The sequence below is a fragment of the Eschrichtius robustus genome, chromosome 20, assembly GCF_028021215.1.
Source record: "Eschrichtius robustus isolate mEscRob2 chromosome 20, mEscRob2.pri, whole genome shotgun sequence".
Taxonomy (NCBI): domain Eukaryota; kingdom Metazoa; phylum Chordata; class Mammalia; order Artiodactyla; family Eschrichtiidae; genus Eschrichtius; species Eschrichtius robustus.
The window spans coordinates 25,292,440-25,311,048 of NC_090843.1; the positions used below are offsets into that span (position 1 = coordinate 25,292,440).

Below are 18,609 nucleotides of genomic sequence, written 5' to 3' on the forward strand. Positions count from 1 at the left end.
GTGTGTGTGTGTGTGTGTGTGTGTGTGTGTGTGTGTGCGCCCCTGTAAATCTCTGTGTTGCAGGTGGGGTTCCTTAGTCCCCCAGGGCTGACTCCAGGGGAAGATGCTGCCCATACTGGCTCTGGGTCTATGCTGGGATGGTGGGTACCTACGGATTAGCCACACCACGGATGCCACCCTGACATGCCTGAGGGGACAGGCAGAGGGAAGCAGCACCCCTTGCCGCAAACCCCAAACCTGACTGGGGTCAGGATGGATCAATGGGCCAGGCCTTGGGTGAAGCATCCCCTCTCCACAGGGGCTGGACAGGCCTGGAGATGGTGAAGGGCAGACTGGGTTTGGCTTCGAGACATTTCCCAGAGGGTCGCCTGGCCCCCCATTCCCTGCAAACCTGAGGCCTGCACCCCTCGTTTCGGGGGACAGCCCATCTTTGGCCTCCCCATTTCTGGGTGGCTTTGGGCAAATCACTGCCTCTCTCTGGGCCTCACTCTCCTGTTCGTAAAATGCGGGGGATGGACTAGATTTCAACCCCCTCTTCCAGCTCTATCAAACCTCTGATCCTCTTCATATTAGGCCAGAGGGGAGGGGGGAGGGGGGATGAGGGAGGTTTAGGCCACGAAGGTGCTCCCTCGTTCCCCAAGTTCACAGTGTAGAGCCCATGGTTCTGGTTCCTCAGTCTCTCCCTCTGAGTCCCTGGGACCCTGTCACGCCCTCAACACCATCCCTGGTGTCAGCCCCCCATATATGACAACCTGCTAAGGTGGGAGGGGCTGGCCCCCCTAGAAGCTGGGGGAGAAGGAAGCAGGAGGCCTGCGATGGCGACAGGGCAGGGCAGGGTGGGAGAGGCAGCGGGGGCACTTCTGGCACCGGAGGGGCAGTGTGATCGGAAGCAGTGGGGCCACACGGGAGCAGTGACAGGGCTGTGGCTTGGGGGCCCGAGCTCCGAGGCCCTGCCCAGAGGCGCGCAGCTCTGCCGCTGGCCTGTGGGGTTGGCCGGGGCATCAGTCTTCGGAATGTGGGGGCAGGGCAGGGGCTCCCGGGCCGGCTCACACCGGGGACGTGGCCGTGGACTCGCTGCACAGGCTCTCCACAATGTCGGCTCGCTGGATGCGGCGCAGGGCAGCCAGGAGGGTGTCAAGTGTGGCGCTGTCCTGGGTGGCCCAGCTGGCCAGCAGGGCGTGGACCGGGCAGGCCTCCTGGGTGAAGGAGTCTATGTGCTCAGGCTGGTAACCCAGCTCACCGGCCAGATGCCGCCAGGTGTCCCCCGCAGAGCCACTGAGCAGCTTCTCCACCTCCTCCCGCTTGGCCAGCGGCAGGCTGCTGTAGAGGCCTCCGTCACCCTTGAGGGCTGCCAAGAACCCAGGGGGAGTCAGGCGCTACCTGCTGGACACCCTTTCCCCCACAGTGGGAGTGGGGGCCTGGAGTAAGACCCAAGAAGGGCTGAGGCATTTCTCCTCCCGATCTGGGGAGGACCCGAGGGTCTAGAAGCAGAGGGATGCCCAAGATGCAGTCCTGGATGTGGGCAGGGCTGTGGAGGCACCTGGGGGATGCTGACTCACGTCCCTTCGTCACCCATAGCTCCAGAACCATCCCTACCACCTAACCTCCCTGCCCACTAACCGCCCCCCACCCCCACCCCTCCCCAGCAATTAATCAAGGCTGAGGAGACAGGACTTCTGGTCCCAGACTCAACTGCAGCAAGTGTACTGGGGCTGGGCTACGGGCCACCGATTAGGGAACATAATTAACTACTTGTTCCCCAGAAGTCCTGGGCAGGAGGCTAATTGCAGCCACTTTGGGGAGTGATTAGCCCTGGGGGACAATTAGCTGGATGAGTCTAGATGCTCCGATTTGTCAAAGCTTCCATTTCCCAAGTCATCCCCACCGGAAAGGGCCTCTCCCATCCTTCCACACAGCGGCCCGCAGCCAGCCCCTCTGCAGTCCCTCCTATAGCCTAAGCTTAACCAGCCCTGTTCCCCCTGCCTCGCCCCCCCCCCCCCCCGGCCCGCCGCCCGGCCCCACTGCTTACCCTGGCCTGCAGCTGTCTGTGTGTGGGACTGCTGGTCATGCAGGCTCTGGCTGTCCACAGAGATGCCGCTGTCGCTGTGCAGTTTTTCTCCCTCGGGTGGGGGCGTCTGGTTCACGGGCCGGCTGTTGGCTCCTTGCTTGTTCTGCTTGCAGCTGTTCCACCTGGAACCAGAGGACAGCCCCAGTCACAGGGCTGAGGGGCGCACGGGCCACGCCGCTAAGGTATCTGTGCTCTGGCGTGTGGGTGCCAGGGGCCCGGGGGGTGCCCGTCCGTAACCCCGCACGGCACAGGAGGCTGTCCTTCCTCTACCTATCTGCCCCTGGCCCACACCGGAATCGCCGTGAGGGCAGAGAGGCACCCAGGGCTTGATGTGTGCGGCCGGTGTTCAATAAATGTCCGTGGGATGAATGGTGCACAAATAAATGCCTTCCCCGGAACTCCACTTTTCCCAGTCTACCCTTCTAAAGTACTCCCACGTGTGTGCAGGGGTATGTACACGGATTCCCTCTGCTGTTATAAGCAATAAGAAAAAATGAAAAACAAACCAAATGTCCATCGATAGGAGACTGGTTAAATAAATTATGATCCACCTGTATTATTGAATGAGCAATTATAAATAGTCAGATTATCTGTAGGTTCTGAAGAAAGCTCTCCTGAGCGAGATTAAATTGAAAGAGTAAGTTGTAGAATATGTATAGTGTTATCACATTGATGCTTTAAAAAAAAAAAAACCTGCGTGTGTATGTATAGGTTTTCCACACATGTGTTTATAAATGCATAGAAAATGGCTGGAAGGGATCCATTCCAAACAGATTCCCAGGAGGAGAGGGGTAGGATTTGGGGAGATAAAAGGAGGCTTTACTACTTTCTGCTTTACAAGACATTGGTCTTCTTTGCATTTTCCCAAATAAGCACGTTATTACTTTGATGATTTTTTTTTTTTAAAGAATGGAAAATGCACTTAAACATTTAAAATGCTTTCTAGGACTTATCCACATCCTGGATTTCTGGATATGGGTGCCATCAGGTCCCATGTGTGACATGGGAAGGAAGAGATACATGCACACATACACACAGGTAACGGGCTTCAGGGAATGAGGACACAAGCTGTTGGTAAAGGAAGCTCTGTGTGTGGGGAGGCAGGTGGGGGAGCAGAATGGGGGTGGGGAGGTGCTGGCACCAGGACAGGACAGGGACGATCCCCTTCCCTACCTCCTGTTGACCTGCCACACCTTGGAGTGGGGAAGCTGATGGTAAGTGAGGATGAGCTTGGTTTGGGGTTGAGTTAAAAGAGTGTGTGCATTTTCAGGTCATGGTCGCAGCAAAGCCCTCCTTGAGGGTAAAGATCTGGCTCCCTGGCTCCCGTTCCCCCTCTCACCTCTTGAAGGCGATGTAGGCCACGAGGCCCACAACCACAGCAGCCAGGATGGAGCAATAGACAGGGATGAGGTTGTCGGTGGTACCTCGGGTCACCACGGGCTGGGAGCTGCCCATCACTGTGGTCACCACATCTGACACCGTGCTGGTTACGAGGTCTTGATCTGGAGGTACCTCAGGCTCCTGGGTGCTGGGGTCTGTGCTGTCTGAGCCCTCCGGGGGCGTGGCCCGTGTAATCCAACGGCCAGGGATCTCTGGGAGAAAGGGCTACAGGAGTGAGGGCCCACTCCCCCCGCCCCTCTCCTATGTTCTGACCCCCAGAGCTTCTCCCCCAGCCCCCTCCTTGCCCCAGATGCTTGTATGTCCAGCGGCTACACACAGGAGAGAGGGCTGGGATTGGGTGTATGATGTCACGACGTGGAGAAGAGCAAGGGCCTAAGAATCAGGAGCCCTGGGTCCCCTTCGGCTCTGTCACTGACTTGCTGTGGGACTCTGGATCAGTCCCTTCAACTCTCAGGACTTCAACTTCCCCATGAATGGGGATATTAAAAGAGATAGTCTTTAAGTTCCCTTCCATCTTGGGTATAACTGTGATCCTAGAATTCTACTCTGCCTACCCTGGGTACCCAAAAACCCAGCGTGGAGGTAAACACACAAAGAAGAGAGTGGGCCCTAGGACGCCTCCAGTTGGAATCAGGCTAGGGAAATGTAATCTCTCTGGCCCCAGGTTGCCCCAGTGGCGCGAGTCACCCCTGTCCTAAAGAAGGATGAGGGTAATCAGGTCTGGTGGAGAGGTACCTTCCCCCGCACCACCCCCTGAGAATTGGCATCCAGCCTCCTTTCTAGTCTCTGGTGTCCTGGCTCTAGGCTCGGGCAGGGTGGGGAGGTGCCCAGCTGGCTTGCTTCCCTCTGGTTGGTCCGTGGATAGTGGCTAGCCTCTACTTCCTGCCCTGTGTGGCCCCCTACACCGTCTGATCTTGCCACCCAGAGATGACAGTGTCAGATAGCCCAAACCCAACTTGGGAAGGTCGAGGACTGCTGGTGGAGAGAGGGCCCACACAGCAGGCACTGCCACTGCCTCAGGGGAGGGAGACTGCCCTGCCACCCACCTAGGTTCTCTCATGCCAGCTGGGCACTGCCAGCCTCCCTGGCAGGGGACCCAGCAGCCCCTGGCACAAGTGGGTGGGATTTTCCATTCTACCACCCAGCCGGGGGCAGTACCTGGGGTTGTGGGCTCTGGACGACCTGGGGGTACCTGTCTGGGCAAAGCTGCCTACCCCTTCCTTCCTCGCTTCCCACGCCTGGAGCAGGGAGGGAAAGCAGACAGGACATGCTGATGGGGTGAAGGGCGGGCACTTTGCTCCCCAGCTCTGCCTCACCTAGCTCCCAGTTTGCCCACCCAAGTTAGAGTTGAAACTGCCCACCGGTTTCCTAGGCCTCCTTGGCTCAAGGCAAAGATGCTTCAAAGGCCCCCATTTTCAGCATATTCTGAGGAGTAAGGTCCCCACATGTGAATCTGGAATCCATCTGGTTGGCATTTGGGAGGGGGCTGCCATCTGCTGCCCTATCCCACCCCTCCCCCATCTCAGTCCTGGGAAGGAAGGCGTGGAAGGGGTGGGGCAGGGAGTGGAGGAGACACAGCCCTCCTTCTGGCAGCCCCAGACAAGGCGCTGGCCCGGGGAGGGTCTTCTCTTGCCCGGCTGGGCCAGCTGGAGGGGCAGCCTGAGCCCCGAGGCTAAGGGTACAGCTCTGCTCAACTGACCCGCACCCAGAGGCTGAAGGCATGGCTGGGTGGAGGGTCACTGAAATCAGGCATCACAGAGATTTGAGAGCAGCGGGGAAGAGCTGAGAGACGGCCCAGGCTGAAGACAGCGCCTTCCAGGGTGCTTTCCCCTCATCTCTCCGATCCCCCCCCGTGTTTGGGGGTGGGGATGAGATCCAGATGTGGCTGTGTCCACTAGCATTCCAACACACTAAGCCCTGGCAGGTCCTGACAGTCGTTTCCAGAATGGGAGCTGTCAGACTTGGGGGTGGAAAGAGGGGCCAGGTTACTCCTCCTAAACCCAATTTTTTTTGGTTGGGGAGGGGGGCAGCTTCTGCCCCCAGGGTCGGTGAGTCACCATGTTGACACCCGAAGCATTTATGCAAGGAAGTACCCTGCAGTGGAGGGGAGGGGGGCAACCAAGCCACCACAAATCAAATTCCATTTCCTGAAATGTTCCCTCTGCCCTGGAGCTGACATTTACCCCTTCAGAGGCTAGAGGGTGAGGGGAAGAGGGGCAGGGATAAACGCACCCCTTCAGGGTGGCTGGGAAAGTAGAGCGGTATCTGGAAGGAATATGTGAACGCCAAAAGGCAGAGCCCACCCCTCCCCCAGCCAGCACCTTTCTTTGCTCTAACCGCACCCCTAAGTCCCCCCCACTAGCTAGTGCGGACTTGCCCACAGAAGCGTGCCACCCACCTGCCTGCTGCAGGCTGCTGAAACTCCCTCCCTGCTCTGCCCTGCGCCTGACGCTACTTGCCTGTCTCCTGGCCCAGGGCAACGGCCACCGGAGCCACCACGTTCTGCACCCCACTTCTCCACCCTGACCCCGCATCCCAATGCAGCAAGCTTCACACACATACCTGGCCTCAGCCCAGCTTAATGGCCCTTTGCACCCTGAGCTCCCTGCGCCAGAGATCACAGGATGTGGAAGGCAGGCATGGGTGTGTCAGACTGGAGGCTCCCCACGGCAGGGGATCTACCTCTCCCATCCAACTGGGGGCTGATTGAAGGCAGAGGCTGTGCTGCCCCCACCAGAATGGTGGGATCTCTTGGGAACTAAGCGCTGGGCCTGCGTCTCCCTCATCAGACTGGGGCAAAGACTGTCTCTGTCCCGTCCAACTTAGGGCTCCTGAAGGAGGCATTGCATTGCCTGCTCAGAGTGAGAGCACCCTGAGGGTTAGGCCCCAAGGGGAAACAGCTGAACGGGTGATAGAAAGTAAAGGCATTGTCAATCTCTCCCCCAAGATGGATGTCACCAACCAGGGACCAAAAACGGTTCTGCCCTGGCTGCCACAGTGTTTCCTCCTCCCATCCCAGGAACTGCCCCTTCTGGCTAAGGTGGGCACACCCAGCTCCCATCCACCCAGGAAGCTGAGGGCCCTCCAGGTGCACCTGCCTCATCCTCGGGCTCCCAAGCCCCAGGCTTGCTGTTCCCCTTCTTTCTCTGTCCCAAAGCCCCTGTCCGCACGACCTCCTTAGTGTTCCCTGGGTCTAACTTCGTCCTTGACTAAACTGTGCCAGTGACTGCTGACCCCTCCCCCACAAGTTGAAGTGAGCCAGCCCCCTTCCCAAACCCACAGCAACCGTGGAAACCGCGTGCAGTGAGGAAACTGAGGTCCAGAAACTGAAGTGACCTCCTTGACATCGCTCACATAGTAAGTGACAGGGCAGATTCCATCCCAGGTCCCAGAGCCATAAACCACTATGGGCCTCAGAGCCAAAAGGTCCCAACTCCTGAGGGTCCTCAGACCCCTTTCTCCAGTGCAGAGAGTCTGCCTCAAGGATCAAACATGTCCTATCTGTGCTCTGGACACGGAGGCCACCTTCGTGCCGCTCATCTGCCACCCATCCAATTCCCAGCCGGCAGCCACAGATTAACAAAGCCCTGGAAAATGAGTGTGGCCTAGGAGGATGAGGATGGCTAAACAAACAGCCCAAAAGGGTAAATAGTGGATAGGGTCCATTGGTGGGAAGGATCGGGAGGGTGTCCGCTGGCCCCGCAGGCCACGGCAGACCCTTGCGGACCCCGGGGCGCCCCCCGCCCCGCCTCCCGCAGCCCCGGCGCTGCTCACCCTCGCACTCGGCGTCGGCCCAGCGCGTGCACTCGCGCAGCTGGCGCTCAGTGTCCTCACACACCGTGCAGGGCAGGCACGGGTCCACGTGGTTGGCCTCGTCGGAGTACGTGCCGTCGGGGCACTCCTCGCACACGGTGTTCTGCTTGTCCTGGCACGAGAACACGAGCCCCGAGCCCGCCTCGCACACGCGGCACGCCTCGCAGCGGCCCGTCGTCTCGTCCTGGTAGTAGCCGTAGGCGCAGCGGCACACGGCGTCGTCGGCCTCCACGCAGGGCGCCGACATGCTCTGCAGCCCCACGCACTCGGTGCACGGCTTACACGGCTCCGTGGCGCTCACCACGTCCGAGAAGGTCACGCCTGAGGACAGATGGACGTGCAGGGGGAGCCGCGCCCCGAGTCTAGCCGCTTGCCCTGGGGGCACTTGGGACGCAGGGGCTTGGAGGCCTTCCCGCCCCATCCCGGGACACCCTCGTTCTACCTCGCCCCCTCACTGACTCCCCCGCTTTTCCCTCCGGGCCCGGATCCCGGTGTGTGAAAGCTGGTGGCACCCGACTGGGAAGGAGGAAGGGGGCCAGGAGCCCGGTGCTCCAGGCCCCGGAAGCTTTGGCCCTGAGGTTTCAGGGGGTAACCCAGCTGGGGCCGGTAAATTTCTTGACAGATTCTCTTAGAGAGTTCCCAGCATGATTAAGGAATAATCTGAGCGTGGTTCCCACCCAGCCCTCCCCGCAGGCCAGAGTTAAGCTGTGAACCCAGCCCTGGCAGAGCCGGCCTTCACCAGGCAGGCTCCCACCTCGGCTGCCCTTCCATTCCTCTCTGCACAGGTTGGGGCTCAGGTGTGGCCTGAATGGGAGTGACTAGGGTTAGACAACAGAATTTCCCACCCATGGCGCTACCCCAGCTGCTGAAGGGCTTGGCTCTAGAGGGCAGGGATGGGACTCCTGGCAAGAAAGGTACTGCAGGAGGGATTGAAGCTAGAAGGAAGGGAGGACTTGCATATATAGTCCTCTGCTCTTTCAAAGGACAGGAAGGGAAGATTTCCAAGCTCACTCTTGATTCATGCTCTCTTAATTAACGGATGTGAGCTCCAGAATAAGGGGAGGGATTCCAGGGTCCTCTCCGCCTTGTGCAAAGAGTGGGGAAGGCACAGAGCCAGATCTTCTTCACCCCTTCCAGCCCAGGGTGGAGAACTCCATGCCAAACTGAATCCAAGAGGATGTATCCTTGCTCCAACGGCAGGAAGAGCACAGATTTAGAACCTGAGAACTGGGGAGGGAGGATTGCTCAGAATGTGGAAACAGAGGTAGAGAGATTGGGATCCCAATGGAGGGAAATCGAGGCTTGCTGTGGGGGTCCTATCTTAACTTTAACACCATCAAGAGACAAGATGGAGCACAGGGTCATTATCTTGGAGGTTGGGGTTGGAACTGCAGAAGCAAAGAAGGAAAAAGCAGAGAAGTAAAAGGGGCAGCAGTTGGGGGGAGAGAAGAAAAGACAGAGATGGGCCTGGAGGAAGACTTCAGTTTCAAGTCAGTTCTGGCAGAGGGACTCCTGTGTTTCTCTTCCTAGGCATCAGGCAGATCTGGATTCAAAACCTGCTTCCATCACTTTATTAGCTGTGTGACTCTGGGTGTTTTACTTAACCTCTCTGAGCTTTTTTCTTTCTCTGTAAAACAGGGAATAATGTCTCCACTCACAGGGTTGTGATGAGGAATAAGTGAAATTCCTCAGTAGCACTTGACACACAGCAGGGATCCTGTAAAGGTTGGGCCCCCTGGGGTGGGCAATGATAAATTCAATGAACTTCAGTAGTAGGGATATTAGTCAGACATCAGAAAGGACTTCCAAACAGAAAGAGCCAAGGCAGGATGTCCAATTTATACCAGAGGCTCCTATCTGGGTGGCATGTGACAGCAGGGGTGGGTCTAGTCACACAGGAGGGGAAGGGGAGGGCCCTGCCCATGGGAAATTACAGAAAATTAGCAGCAAACTCCTGGGAGAGGGTTTTAGGGGGTGGGAAAAATGTGGTCTTTTTTGGGCAGAGAATGAAGTCAGGAGCTTAATGGGTTTCCTTGTGGAAACGTTTTGAGGATAGAGGGAAAGTCCACTGGGGTCTCCATCCCATAAAGAGGACTTGTAAAGGCAGCCTGTTAACACAGCTGGGGTGTGGGGAGGGGGGTGAGGAGGAAGGGGGGAAAGGGAGGGGAGCAGAGGGTGGAAGTGGGAGGGAGCATTCAGAGCTGGTCTCTGCTCCTGTCTCCCCTCCCCTTCCCAGGAGATGCCCTCTCTCAGCCTCTTCTATCCCACCGCTTGTTTTGACAGAAGGGACTGGGGTCCCATCCTGGGAGACTTAGGGTCCAAAGAGAAGAGGCCCTGGGCGGAGTCTAGGAAATAAGAGAGGCAAACGTGGGAGGTTCCAGGGTAGCTGATGGTTGGCCAACCCTGCCCTGGGATGGAAAGAAACCCTGCTAGGCCAGGACCAGGGAGGTGGCCAGATGGCAAGGTAGCAAAGGCATTATGGGATGTCCAGCCTCCCTACCTAGCATCCCTCTGCTGGGGGATGGAGTTACAGGATCCACTAGTACAGAAATAGGAAAACAGTGTGTTTGGGACACCAAGGAGTTGGGGCTGCCTGAAGGACAGATAGGCTGTGTGCAGTGAGGTGCCTCGAGGTAGCGGTGGTGGCGGCGAGGCATTCAAAGGTAAGACAGGCTGGCGGGGGTGTTCAGAGTTCCCAGTTCCTGTAGCCTTGTCCCCAACATGATTAAAGAACAATCTGGGTAGAATTCCCACTGGCCCTCCAGGTGGGCATTGAGTGCCAGGTAGAAGGCAGGATCTGTCAACAGGAAAGGTTTCCAGGCAGAGTCAGGAAAAGGGCCCATGGCCTGAAAGCAACTGAGGGGGCGGGGTGGATCCAGCAGAGATGAGACTCCTGAGGCAAGCGCAAAGAATTTCAGACCCCAGACCTGCCATCTTTCTGTCTCCCTCATCCAGCACCTCTGGAAGATGCGGTTCTCTCCCCTCCCCAAGGAAATCCCAGGTAGGAAGGGCCACAGCGCCCCTCCCCCCTCTCGCACCCGACATCACCCCCCAGTAAGGACATCCCTGTACTGCTCCAACCCCCATCCCTGCTGCCTGGGGAAAGCTCTGCTTCCTCCGTCAGAGCTGGAGAACAGTTGGCCCGGGGTGGGGGGGGGGGGAGGGGGGGAGGGTTAGCCACACCCTCTCAGGATCCCCCAAGGTCAGTCTGCAGGGCAGCTAGGATTTGATCCTCCTCCCCTCCCCACAAACGCACCAAGGGTAAGTGGCAGCCATTGATTTTGCAGTGCAGATGGTATTTTTAGCTGGTCTTAGCATCAGCTACTCCTCCCTCCTGGCCACACTCTTCTACCAGGCCTCTCTACTTGGGGGCTGGGAAGGGGCACAGCCTGGGGATCCCCCAGCAGGTCCCCCTCCTCCCTCTGCATACTTCCCTCATCCATTCTGAGCTTCCCCTCTCTGCCTCCTATGCTGGGTCAGACCCACTTCTGGCACCCATACGGTTGTGGGCAGGAGTCCCTGCCAGGGCGCAGAGCACTTGTAAGGCCTCTACTGGGCATGCCCTCCAGCCCCCTTGCCCTCCCTTCCGTCCCGCTCCCCTCCCCCCGCCGGACACCCTATACTCACTGTCCAGGCAGGGCTCACACACGGTCTGGTTGGCTCCGCAAGGCTGGGCCACGCCCTCGCCCAGGTTGCAGGCTTTGCAGCACTCACCGCTGTGGGTGTACAGGCCCGTGGGGCACACCTCCTTGGCGTCTCCAAGGGACACCTGGGTGGAGGAAGATCAGAAGGTCAGACTGGCAAGAGAAAGGGGACAGGGTAGACTCCGAGGGAGCAAACACCCCCTCCTAAAGCCTTCTATTGGAACCACCTGGGCTGGGATGAGCTCACCAGGGAGGCATTTGGCACTTGAAAGCTGATGGGGAAGAAAGGCAGTGGGGGACAGCACGCCTGGGCAGGCTGCTAGGGGTGTGAGATCAGAACTTCGGATGCTGACCTTCTGCAAAGTTCATCTTGGGGTTACAGTAACTCCTGGAATCCCAAGGATACACCATGTGGGGAAGGCAACCTGAGGCCCAGCAGAGGACCTTTGGGCGGCAGTCAGGAACCAGCAGGAAGGTTGCAGCTCGCACAGGGCTCCCAGCCAAGGGGGCAACTAGAAGCTGAAATCTAGCCCAAATGCCACTTGCTAAGCTGCACACCTCCAGGGATGCGTCTACCCAGAGAGGAGCCCTTTTCTATCAAAGTCTAGCAGGGCTCTACTCCCCGCCCTTAATTCTACCATTCCACATATTAAGTATCAAATGGGAGGTGTCCAAGAACAGAAGCAGAGGGGTGGGACCTTGGGTTCAAATCCTGGTTCTGCTCTGGGAGTTCTGACCTTCTCTGCTTTCCTGCTCTGAGTCTTCATCTCTCTAGACCGATAGAGATGGAGACAGCTCAGGGCCAAAGCAAATGACCAGCCAGTCATCAAGAGTCTGGCGCCAAGACAGGAGAAAAGTACGCCTGTTACCAATAATGAGAAAGTGGCTGCTCTCACCACCCAGCAACCCTGCTCCCCCAGGGTTTGATTTCCAGCCACCAGCCCTCCCCTCTCCCTGCCCCCCATGCAGCCAGTGGGAACAGCACTGGAAACAGGGGAAAGGAGAGTCAGATTCCTGCCGCCGAGGCATCTTTGCTCATGGATGGAATGATTTAGCACCAGATTCCCTAGAGGGAGGGGCAGCTGGCAGATTGCTTTATATTTCTGTTCCTTTAAAAAAAAATCTTAATGTCTAATAAAACTCCAAAGCCTGTTTCCCTGGCTCCAGACCGTGTAGCTCCCATTTGATGCTCAGAGAAGTATGGGCTCTTGGATCATGGGACTAGAGAGAAGCTGTAAAGGTAATTTTGGGCATTCCTCTGCTTCCATGTTGGCCAGATCATGGCCCAAAACACTCCTTTCCCTTCAGTCCTTTCAGATATCCTGAGGTCTCACTAGGGTTTGGTGGAGGCAGGGGGATGGACAGGTTTGATCAGTCTAGGAGGCAGCCTATGGTCCTCAAGAAAACGGTGGGGAGGGTGCAGGCAGCAAAGGAGGGGAACCTTGGGTGTTGCCACCATCTCCTCCAGGTGGCAGGAACACAGTGCTGGGAACATCTGCAGACCAGAAGCCTAGGGGCAGGGGGTAGTCCCAGATACAGGCTTTCCCCCAGGAGGTGAGCAAGGTTCCAGAAAGGTCTGTTCAGATTTCTTTTCATCCTTCAGGGCTCTGCTTAAATGTCACTTCATCAGGGAAGTGGTCCTGTGGCCCAGCCCCTCCCTGATCTGACAGATCAGGCAGAGCTGCCCTGTCACATGTCCCCCCTGTTCACTCTTCTTGTCTGGTCTGACACTCTACAGAGTCCCCCACTGGACTTTCAGGTCCCTGAAGGCAGGGACTGTGGTCACCTCAGTGCCTGAGACGGTACTTGGCACATATTAGGGACCCAACATGTATATTTATAGAATTTAAGAACATAATACAATATGGCCTCAATTAGCTAGAACTCCAGGGCCTGACTTTCTGGATACCTGAGTTTCTGGAAAGTCATGGCTTTGCTGTTCTTCTCACCTAATGTTTTTCACTTTAACCATGGGGGCTGCACGTTCCTCTGTCTCTGGAACATACCTTTACGGTTTCCCCATGACTCAGGGACTCAATATTTACATCAGTGAGTATTCTGGGATGCAATGCAGCGAAGCCCTGTGTTCTTTATCCCAAATTACCACACTTTTGTCTCTTTGAGTTCTCCCGTCAGCTTTTCTTATAGTTTTTCTGCCTCCTCCCTTCCTGTCAAGGTATCAGTTTTCAGTTCTTGCTGCTGCCAGTGTGACCTGAGCAGCCCCTCCCCAGTCTTATTTATTAGGTCTAATTGAATTTTAGAAAGTATGTAACTAGCCCTGGGAGGAAGGTGTATAAAGTGAGTCTAAGTAGGATCGGAACCAGGAGGGGGGCCGTTCTCAGAGTAAAAAGTCTGCCTTCCTCCTCAGCTGCCTTCATCGCTCTGAATCCTGGTTCATAGCTTAGAGCTGGGTGACCTGGGACAGGTTTTGAATTTCTCTGTGCCTCAGTTTCTTCATCATTAGGTAACCATGACAGTACCTGCCTCAGAGAGTTGCTAGAGGCATTAAATAAATGAGTAAGGTGTTTATTCACTTTGGGACCCCTCTTTTCTCTTTTCCAAGGTCTTCTGTGGCTTTTGGCTGTGTTCCAGTTAGTTGAGGTCAGTAGAGACCTGGGCTCCAGATAACTGAGGCAATCTGACCGTGGCAGTTGTGGGCAGAGTGGGAGCCTCGCGCAAGCCCCTCTTCTCAAAGCCTGCTCTCCCTGCTGCAGCCCGTGGTCCTCTCTCTTCTCCAAAGTCTTGCACTTGGAGTCCAGGCCACATAATTAGTAACCATGTGTTTCCTGTGCTTGTTTTGTTTTCTATTTCAAAACATTCCAGATCTGCTACTTAGTAATATGCTACTTTGGGTAAATTCTCAATCTCTCTAAGCCTCAGTTTTCCCACCTAAAACGTTGGGTTGGTGATACCTACTGTCCAGGTTTCTGTGAAAATTAAAAGAAATAATTTATGCAAAGCTGTCTGATGCATAGTTGGATTTCAATAAATGTTGGTTATCAAAGAAGTGTCTTGTCTTAGGGAGAATGAGCTGCTGAGCCTGGTGGGTAGATAGTGGGAGAGGAGAGTTGAGCCATCCCCAAACAGGGGAAACCATCTCAGAGTAGGGGGCAGGATAGAAATGAAGAGAGACTTAGCCACCAAGAAGAGTCTGAAGAGGGTATGGGGACCAAAGGAGGACGGAGAACTGCTAACTAATGCAACTACTTACTGAGCACTAAACTAAGAGTTTCCAGTGAGACATGGTCCCTGACTCCTGAGAGGAGTCAAAGTCCCATGAGGGAGAGGAAAGATCACCCCAAACAACTGCTCCAGAAGCTGAGGAGGAAAGGCTTGAGGGATTGCTTGAGGGGATTCATCCCCTCTCTGACAGATGTGGAAACTGAGGCCCACAGAGATCATTCTGCTAAGTGGCCTGATGCACCAACCTGGCCACACCCTCTATTGGTCCAAGGCCAGGCAATCTTGGGAAGCAGGGAGGGATGACTAGGATTCAGGCTCATTGCTCCAAAATGATCAATTTACCAAAATGATAGGCACATTTGCTTGAAATTTATACTTATTACACTTATTCCATTTTTTAGAATGTTTGCAATTTTTTTTTTTTTTTTGGTGCCATGTCCAGGCTTTCTAGAAACTAAGGTGGAAATATCCTTCGGTTAATTGACTTTTTTAAAAAAATAAATAAATTTATTTATTTATTTAATTTATTTTTGGCTGCATTGGGTCTTCATTGCTGCACGCAGGCTTTTCTCTAGTTGTGGCGAGTGGGGGCTACTCTTCGTTGTGGTGCGCGGGCTTATTGCTGTGGCTTCTCTTGTTGCAGAGCATGGGCTCTAGTCACATGGGCTTCAGTAGTTGTGGCACGCAGGCTCAGTAGTTGTGGCTCGTGGGCTCTAGAGCGCAGGCAGTAGTTGTGGCGCACGGGCTTAGTTGCTCCGCGGCATGTGGGATCTTCACAGACCAGGGCTCGAACCCGTATCTCCTGCATTGGCAGGCAGATTCTTAACCACTGCGCCAGCAGGGAAGCCCTGAATTGACTTTTAATAATTAATTTTTAAAAACTGGACAAAACAGAAAATACACCAAAATAGTTGAAAGAATTTGAAACTACACGAAGGCTTCAGTGTGATGAGTCCTATCCATTCACAACAGCTTCAGCAAAAGGTTCCTTAGGTGAATGAAGCCATTGGCCACCATCATGGGGTTGGTGAGTTTTCAAATATGCAAAGGGTCTTTTGAGACCAATGCAAGCCCTGGGGAGGCACTGGCACATGCCCCCCACTCCTTTAGATAGGGTGGATTTGGGGTCGGAGACAAGAGCTAATTACTAAGGAGGATGCTGCACGAATACTTTGAAAGGGGGCAGGGGTCTGAGTGGGGGGTGAAGGGGCTCAGTTATAAATTTGTGGTGCCAGGGGTATAGGACACGATCTAACCTCCAGGTCTAGTGGTGGTTCAAGGCCACGTGTCCTTCTGTGATCTGGAAGGTTGGGCGGGGGTATGCCTGGCATAAGGAGGAAAGAGTAAACTCCAAGCCAAGCATCTTGGGTTCCAACAAGGGCGCCACCACATAGTAGCTGGGGGAGCCTGGTTTCGTGCCTGAAGGTATGGGAGATTCAGCTCCCTCAACTGTCAAATGGGAATAACTAGATTTACTCTGCTGGGACATTATACCGATTAAATAACACAAGAGAAATTACCCAGGGCAGTGCGTGGCACACGGTAGGCACTCAACCAGTTTTATTATTCCCGCTTCCCCACCCTGCACTCCCAGGGAAGAATCTAGGCGCGGGAACGGGACCAGGCTGGTACAGCGGGGCGGGGACCCCTTCCCTCCCGGAGTCGCCTCCCCCACCCGGCCGCTCTCGCCCTCGCATTTGCCGCCCTCGCTGCATCCCTATTAGGCGCATTAGCCAGCCCGGCGGCTCCAGTTACAGACGTCTGAATGACAAAGTGCCTCCATTACCGGCGTGGCCCGCCAGCCGACCCGCCGGGACGCGCTCTGGTTTCAGCACTCTCGCCGCGGCCCAGGAAGGAACTCGGACCGCTGCGGTGTGCAGCGCCAGCCCAAAGACAGCAGCCCCGCGGCAAGGCGGAGGCGAGAGCCGCAGGGGCTGCAGGCGACAGATTCTGCGCCGGGTCCACCTTCCCGAGCCCCCAGGCCCTCCACCCCCAGATCCCCTCCTTCCTCGCCTTTTCTCTATTCGGGGGACACTCTCCAGCCCAGATCCGGAGCCCATGCCCTCGCCCCTCCAGGATCCTCACAACTGGCCGCCCCAGTCCCCCCTCCCTGCCCCACCCCGCCCCAGCCGAGATGCATCTCTAACCCGCGGCGTTAGTCAGCAAACGTGCCCGCAGTCACTCCCAAATCTCCGGACGAAGCCACAGGTACTGCCATCTCAGGGAAACCAGGCTGAGCTTCGGGGACGGGGCTAGCGCCCGGAAGGGGTCTCTGCCCATCCCAGCCCCCATATTCCGCCGGCCTGACTCTGGGGCTGGTGTCACGCCCGCCCGCCGCCGAGACACGCAGCTCTTATCCCGAGCTGGAACGGCGGGCTGCCCCTTAAGAGGTACGGGGAGTACCGAGCTGGGAATCAGGTGAGGGGCAATCTAGCTAGGATTCTGTCTCAACTCGCTTGTGGGATCTTGACCAATTGGTTTAATCTCTCAGAGCCTCAGTCTCCTTGTCTGTAATGGGGATTTGGGGGCGCAATGTTCAGATGAGAGATGAAGATGGCAGGGAGACTGAGGACACCTCCTCCACCGCCAAACCTTCCAGGGCACTCCCTTCATGGCCACACAACGGGTCACATCTCCTGAATGTCTTGTCAGAACTACCGGGCAGACTTCGATGCTTACGAGGACCCACAGTCCCTTGCCGAGACAGAATCCGAGGCGTCTGAGCGCCTCCGTCTTGTTCGGTGCCCGGCGTCCTTCATCGAAAGCTGGGCGGGGCGCGGGCGGAATCCCGACCCGCCTGGGCGCGGACACGGAGCCAACCATCAGCGCGGCGCTCGGGCCGCTTAACTGGGGGTCTGGGTGGCGGGTGCGGCGCGCAGCCCCAGTCGCGCGGGGAGCTGCGATCTTTCAGCCCTCGCGCCGCAGCGCCCCCTGCGGGCCGCCTTCGCCTGAGCTACCCCCGGCTGCGCGCTGCCGGGACCGTCCCCGTTTTGCGCGTCCCGCCTCTCTGCACCCCGAGAAGTGGCGGCGGCAAGAACCCGTCGGACGACGCCTGCTCCGTCCCATCCGGTCAGCGGCTCTGCTTCAAACCGCGAGAATAAGTGCGTAGGAGGAGCCCACCAGTCGCGGGGGAACCCGGGAAGCGGGTTCGCCCCGGCGAAGTGGGCACTCCCTTCCCAGCCTCGGACCCCAAGCCGCAATTCCCCGACCCCGCGAGGCCGCGAGAAAGAGCGCGCGACACGCGCGGGAAGCGGCTGTGCTTCTGCTCTCCTCGTCCCACTGTCTCTTGGCGGACAGGCGGGGCCCGACCACTTTAGGGTCCGCTCTCCCTTCTCCGTCCCTTCATTTTGCTTCCATCTCTCTACCTCCCTCGCCGTCGTCCCTTTTCTGCCGTCCCTAACCCACTTCTCTCTCTTCAACAGAGCCCCCCTCCACGAACCTCCCCCTCCCACGCCTCTCCCCCCCATTGTCTGTCCGGTCCTCATTGTCCGATGCCCGGTCCCCTTTGCCTCCAGGCCCTCCATCCTCCTCTTACATTGTTCCATCCCCTCGTCCCCAGTTCCCCACCCCAACCACACTCTCTCCTCACTTCTCTAGTTCCCGTCCCAGTCCTCCTGCTTCTTTAGCCTGGGTTCCGTCCCACGACTCTCCAGAAATCAAGATGCTCAGGGGGAAAGTCGCCTCGAGATCCCAGCATTCAAACGCCCTCTTCCGAAGAACCCAGGCATCCGAGAGCCCCACGACTCCCTCCTGAGAGACCCCTCCCAGCTCCTCCGCACACACCCCCCATGGTACATGAGGAACCGCATAGGTGCGCCCCTCTTGTCCGCATCTCCACCCTGAATCTCAGGGTCGCCTCTTCGTTCTGAGAACCTCAGGCGCTCCTCCGTGGATACTGGCATCGGAGCTCCTCTCCCGCCATCCACCCCCCAGCACCTGGGATCCCAACGCTCTTTTCTCTTTTCCCTCGGGGAAACCTGCACTCCTTGGGGTTCCGGTCCCGGGAAAGGGAGCGGGCTCCCCTCCGGCTAGCACTCACCCCCAGGAGCAGCAGCAGCAGCAGGCGCGGCCCGTCCATGGCGCAGCCGGCGGCACCTGCCCCCATCGCCCGCCTCCCGCGGCAGCGCTCGGCTTCCAGATCAGCCCTCTCCGCGGACAGACACCGCTGCGCTGCGCTGCGCTGCGCTGCGCTCCAGCACCCGGCCCCCACACCTGGCGGAGGCTCGGCTCCCTCTGCCTGCTAGCGGGAGGTGCTGGGAGAAGCCAGGGCGTCGGCCCCGCCTCCTCCCCGCCCAGCCCGCCCACCCCCCGGAAACGCGCCCGCCCTCCCCGCAGTCTCCGGGAGGGGAGAGGAGGGAAGGGAGAGCGTACGGGGAAACGCGCCCGCGCGTCCCGGCCCTCAAAGCCTATCCCCCACCCCGCCCCGCTACCCGGCGCCCGGCCTGCGCTATTGCGCGTCCGTCCCGCATGCTGTGGGCTCGAGTCGTCCCCACTGCGGGT

At 57.4% G+C, this 18,609-nt stretch overlaps 1 protein-coding gene across 1 annotated transcript; it reads right to left on the minus strand.

Annotated features, from left to right (window-relative positions):
• Positions 1 to 1,046: 1,046 nt before the first annotated feature.
• NGFR (nerve growth factor receptor) lies at positions 1,047 to 18,214 on the minus strand. Its single transcript, XM_068531547.1, has 6 exons — positions 18,149 to 18,214; positions 10,910 to 11,051; positions 7,244 to 7,603; positions 3,408 to 3,660; positions 2,030 to 2,190; positions 1,047 to 1,348 (listed from the first exon to the last, which is right to left on the minus strand). The coding sequence occupies exons 1-6, from the start codon at positions 18,212 to 18,214 to the stop codon at positions 1,047 to 1,049; spliced, it is 1,284 nt and encodes a 427-aa protein (XP_068387648.1).
• Positions 18,215 to 18,609: the final 395 nt, after the last annotated feature.

What these genes read in the sequence shown, in the direction of transcription:
- NGFR (XM_068531547.1), bottom strand. Translation starts at nt 18,214, where the DNA reads ATGGGGGCAGGTGCCGCCGGCTGCGCCATGGACGGGCCGCGCCTGCTG. An exon ending in TGCTGCTGCTGCTCCTGGGG is followed by an intron (nt 11,052 to 18,148) that starts GTGAGTGCTAGC and finishes TCCTCCACCCAG; the next exon opens with GTGTCCCTTGGAGACGCCAA. An exon ending in GTGTGAGCCCTGCCTGGACA is followed by an intron (nt 7,604 to 10,909) that starts GTGAGTATAGGG and finishes ATCTGTCCTCAG; the next exon opens with GCGTGACCTTCTCGGACGTG.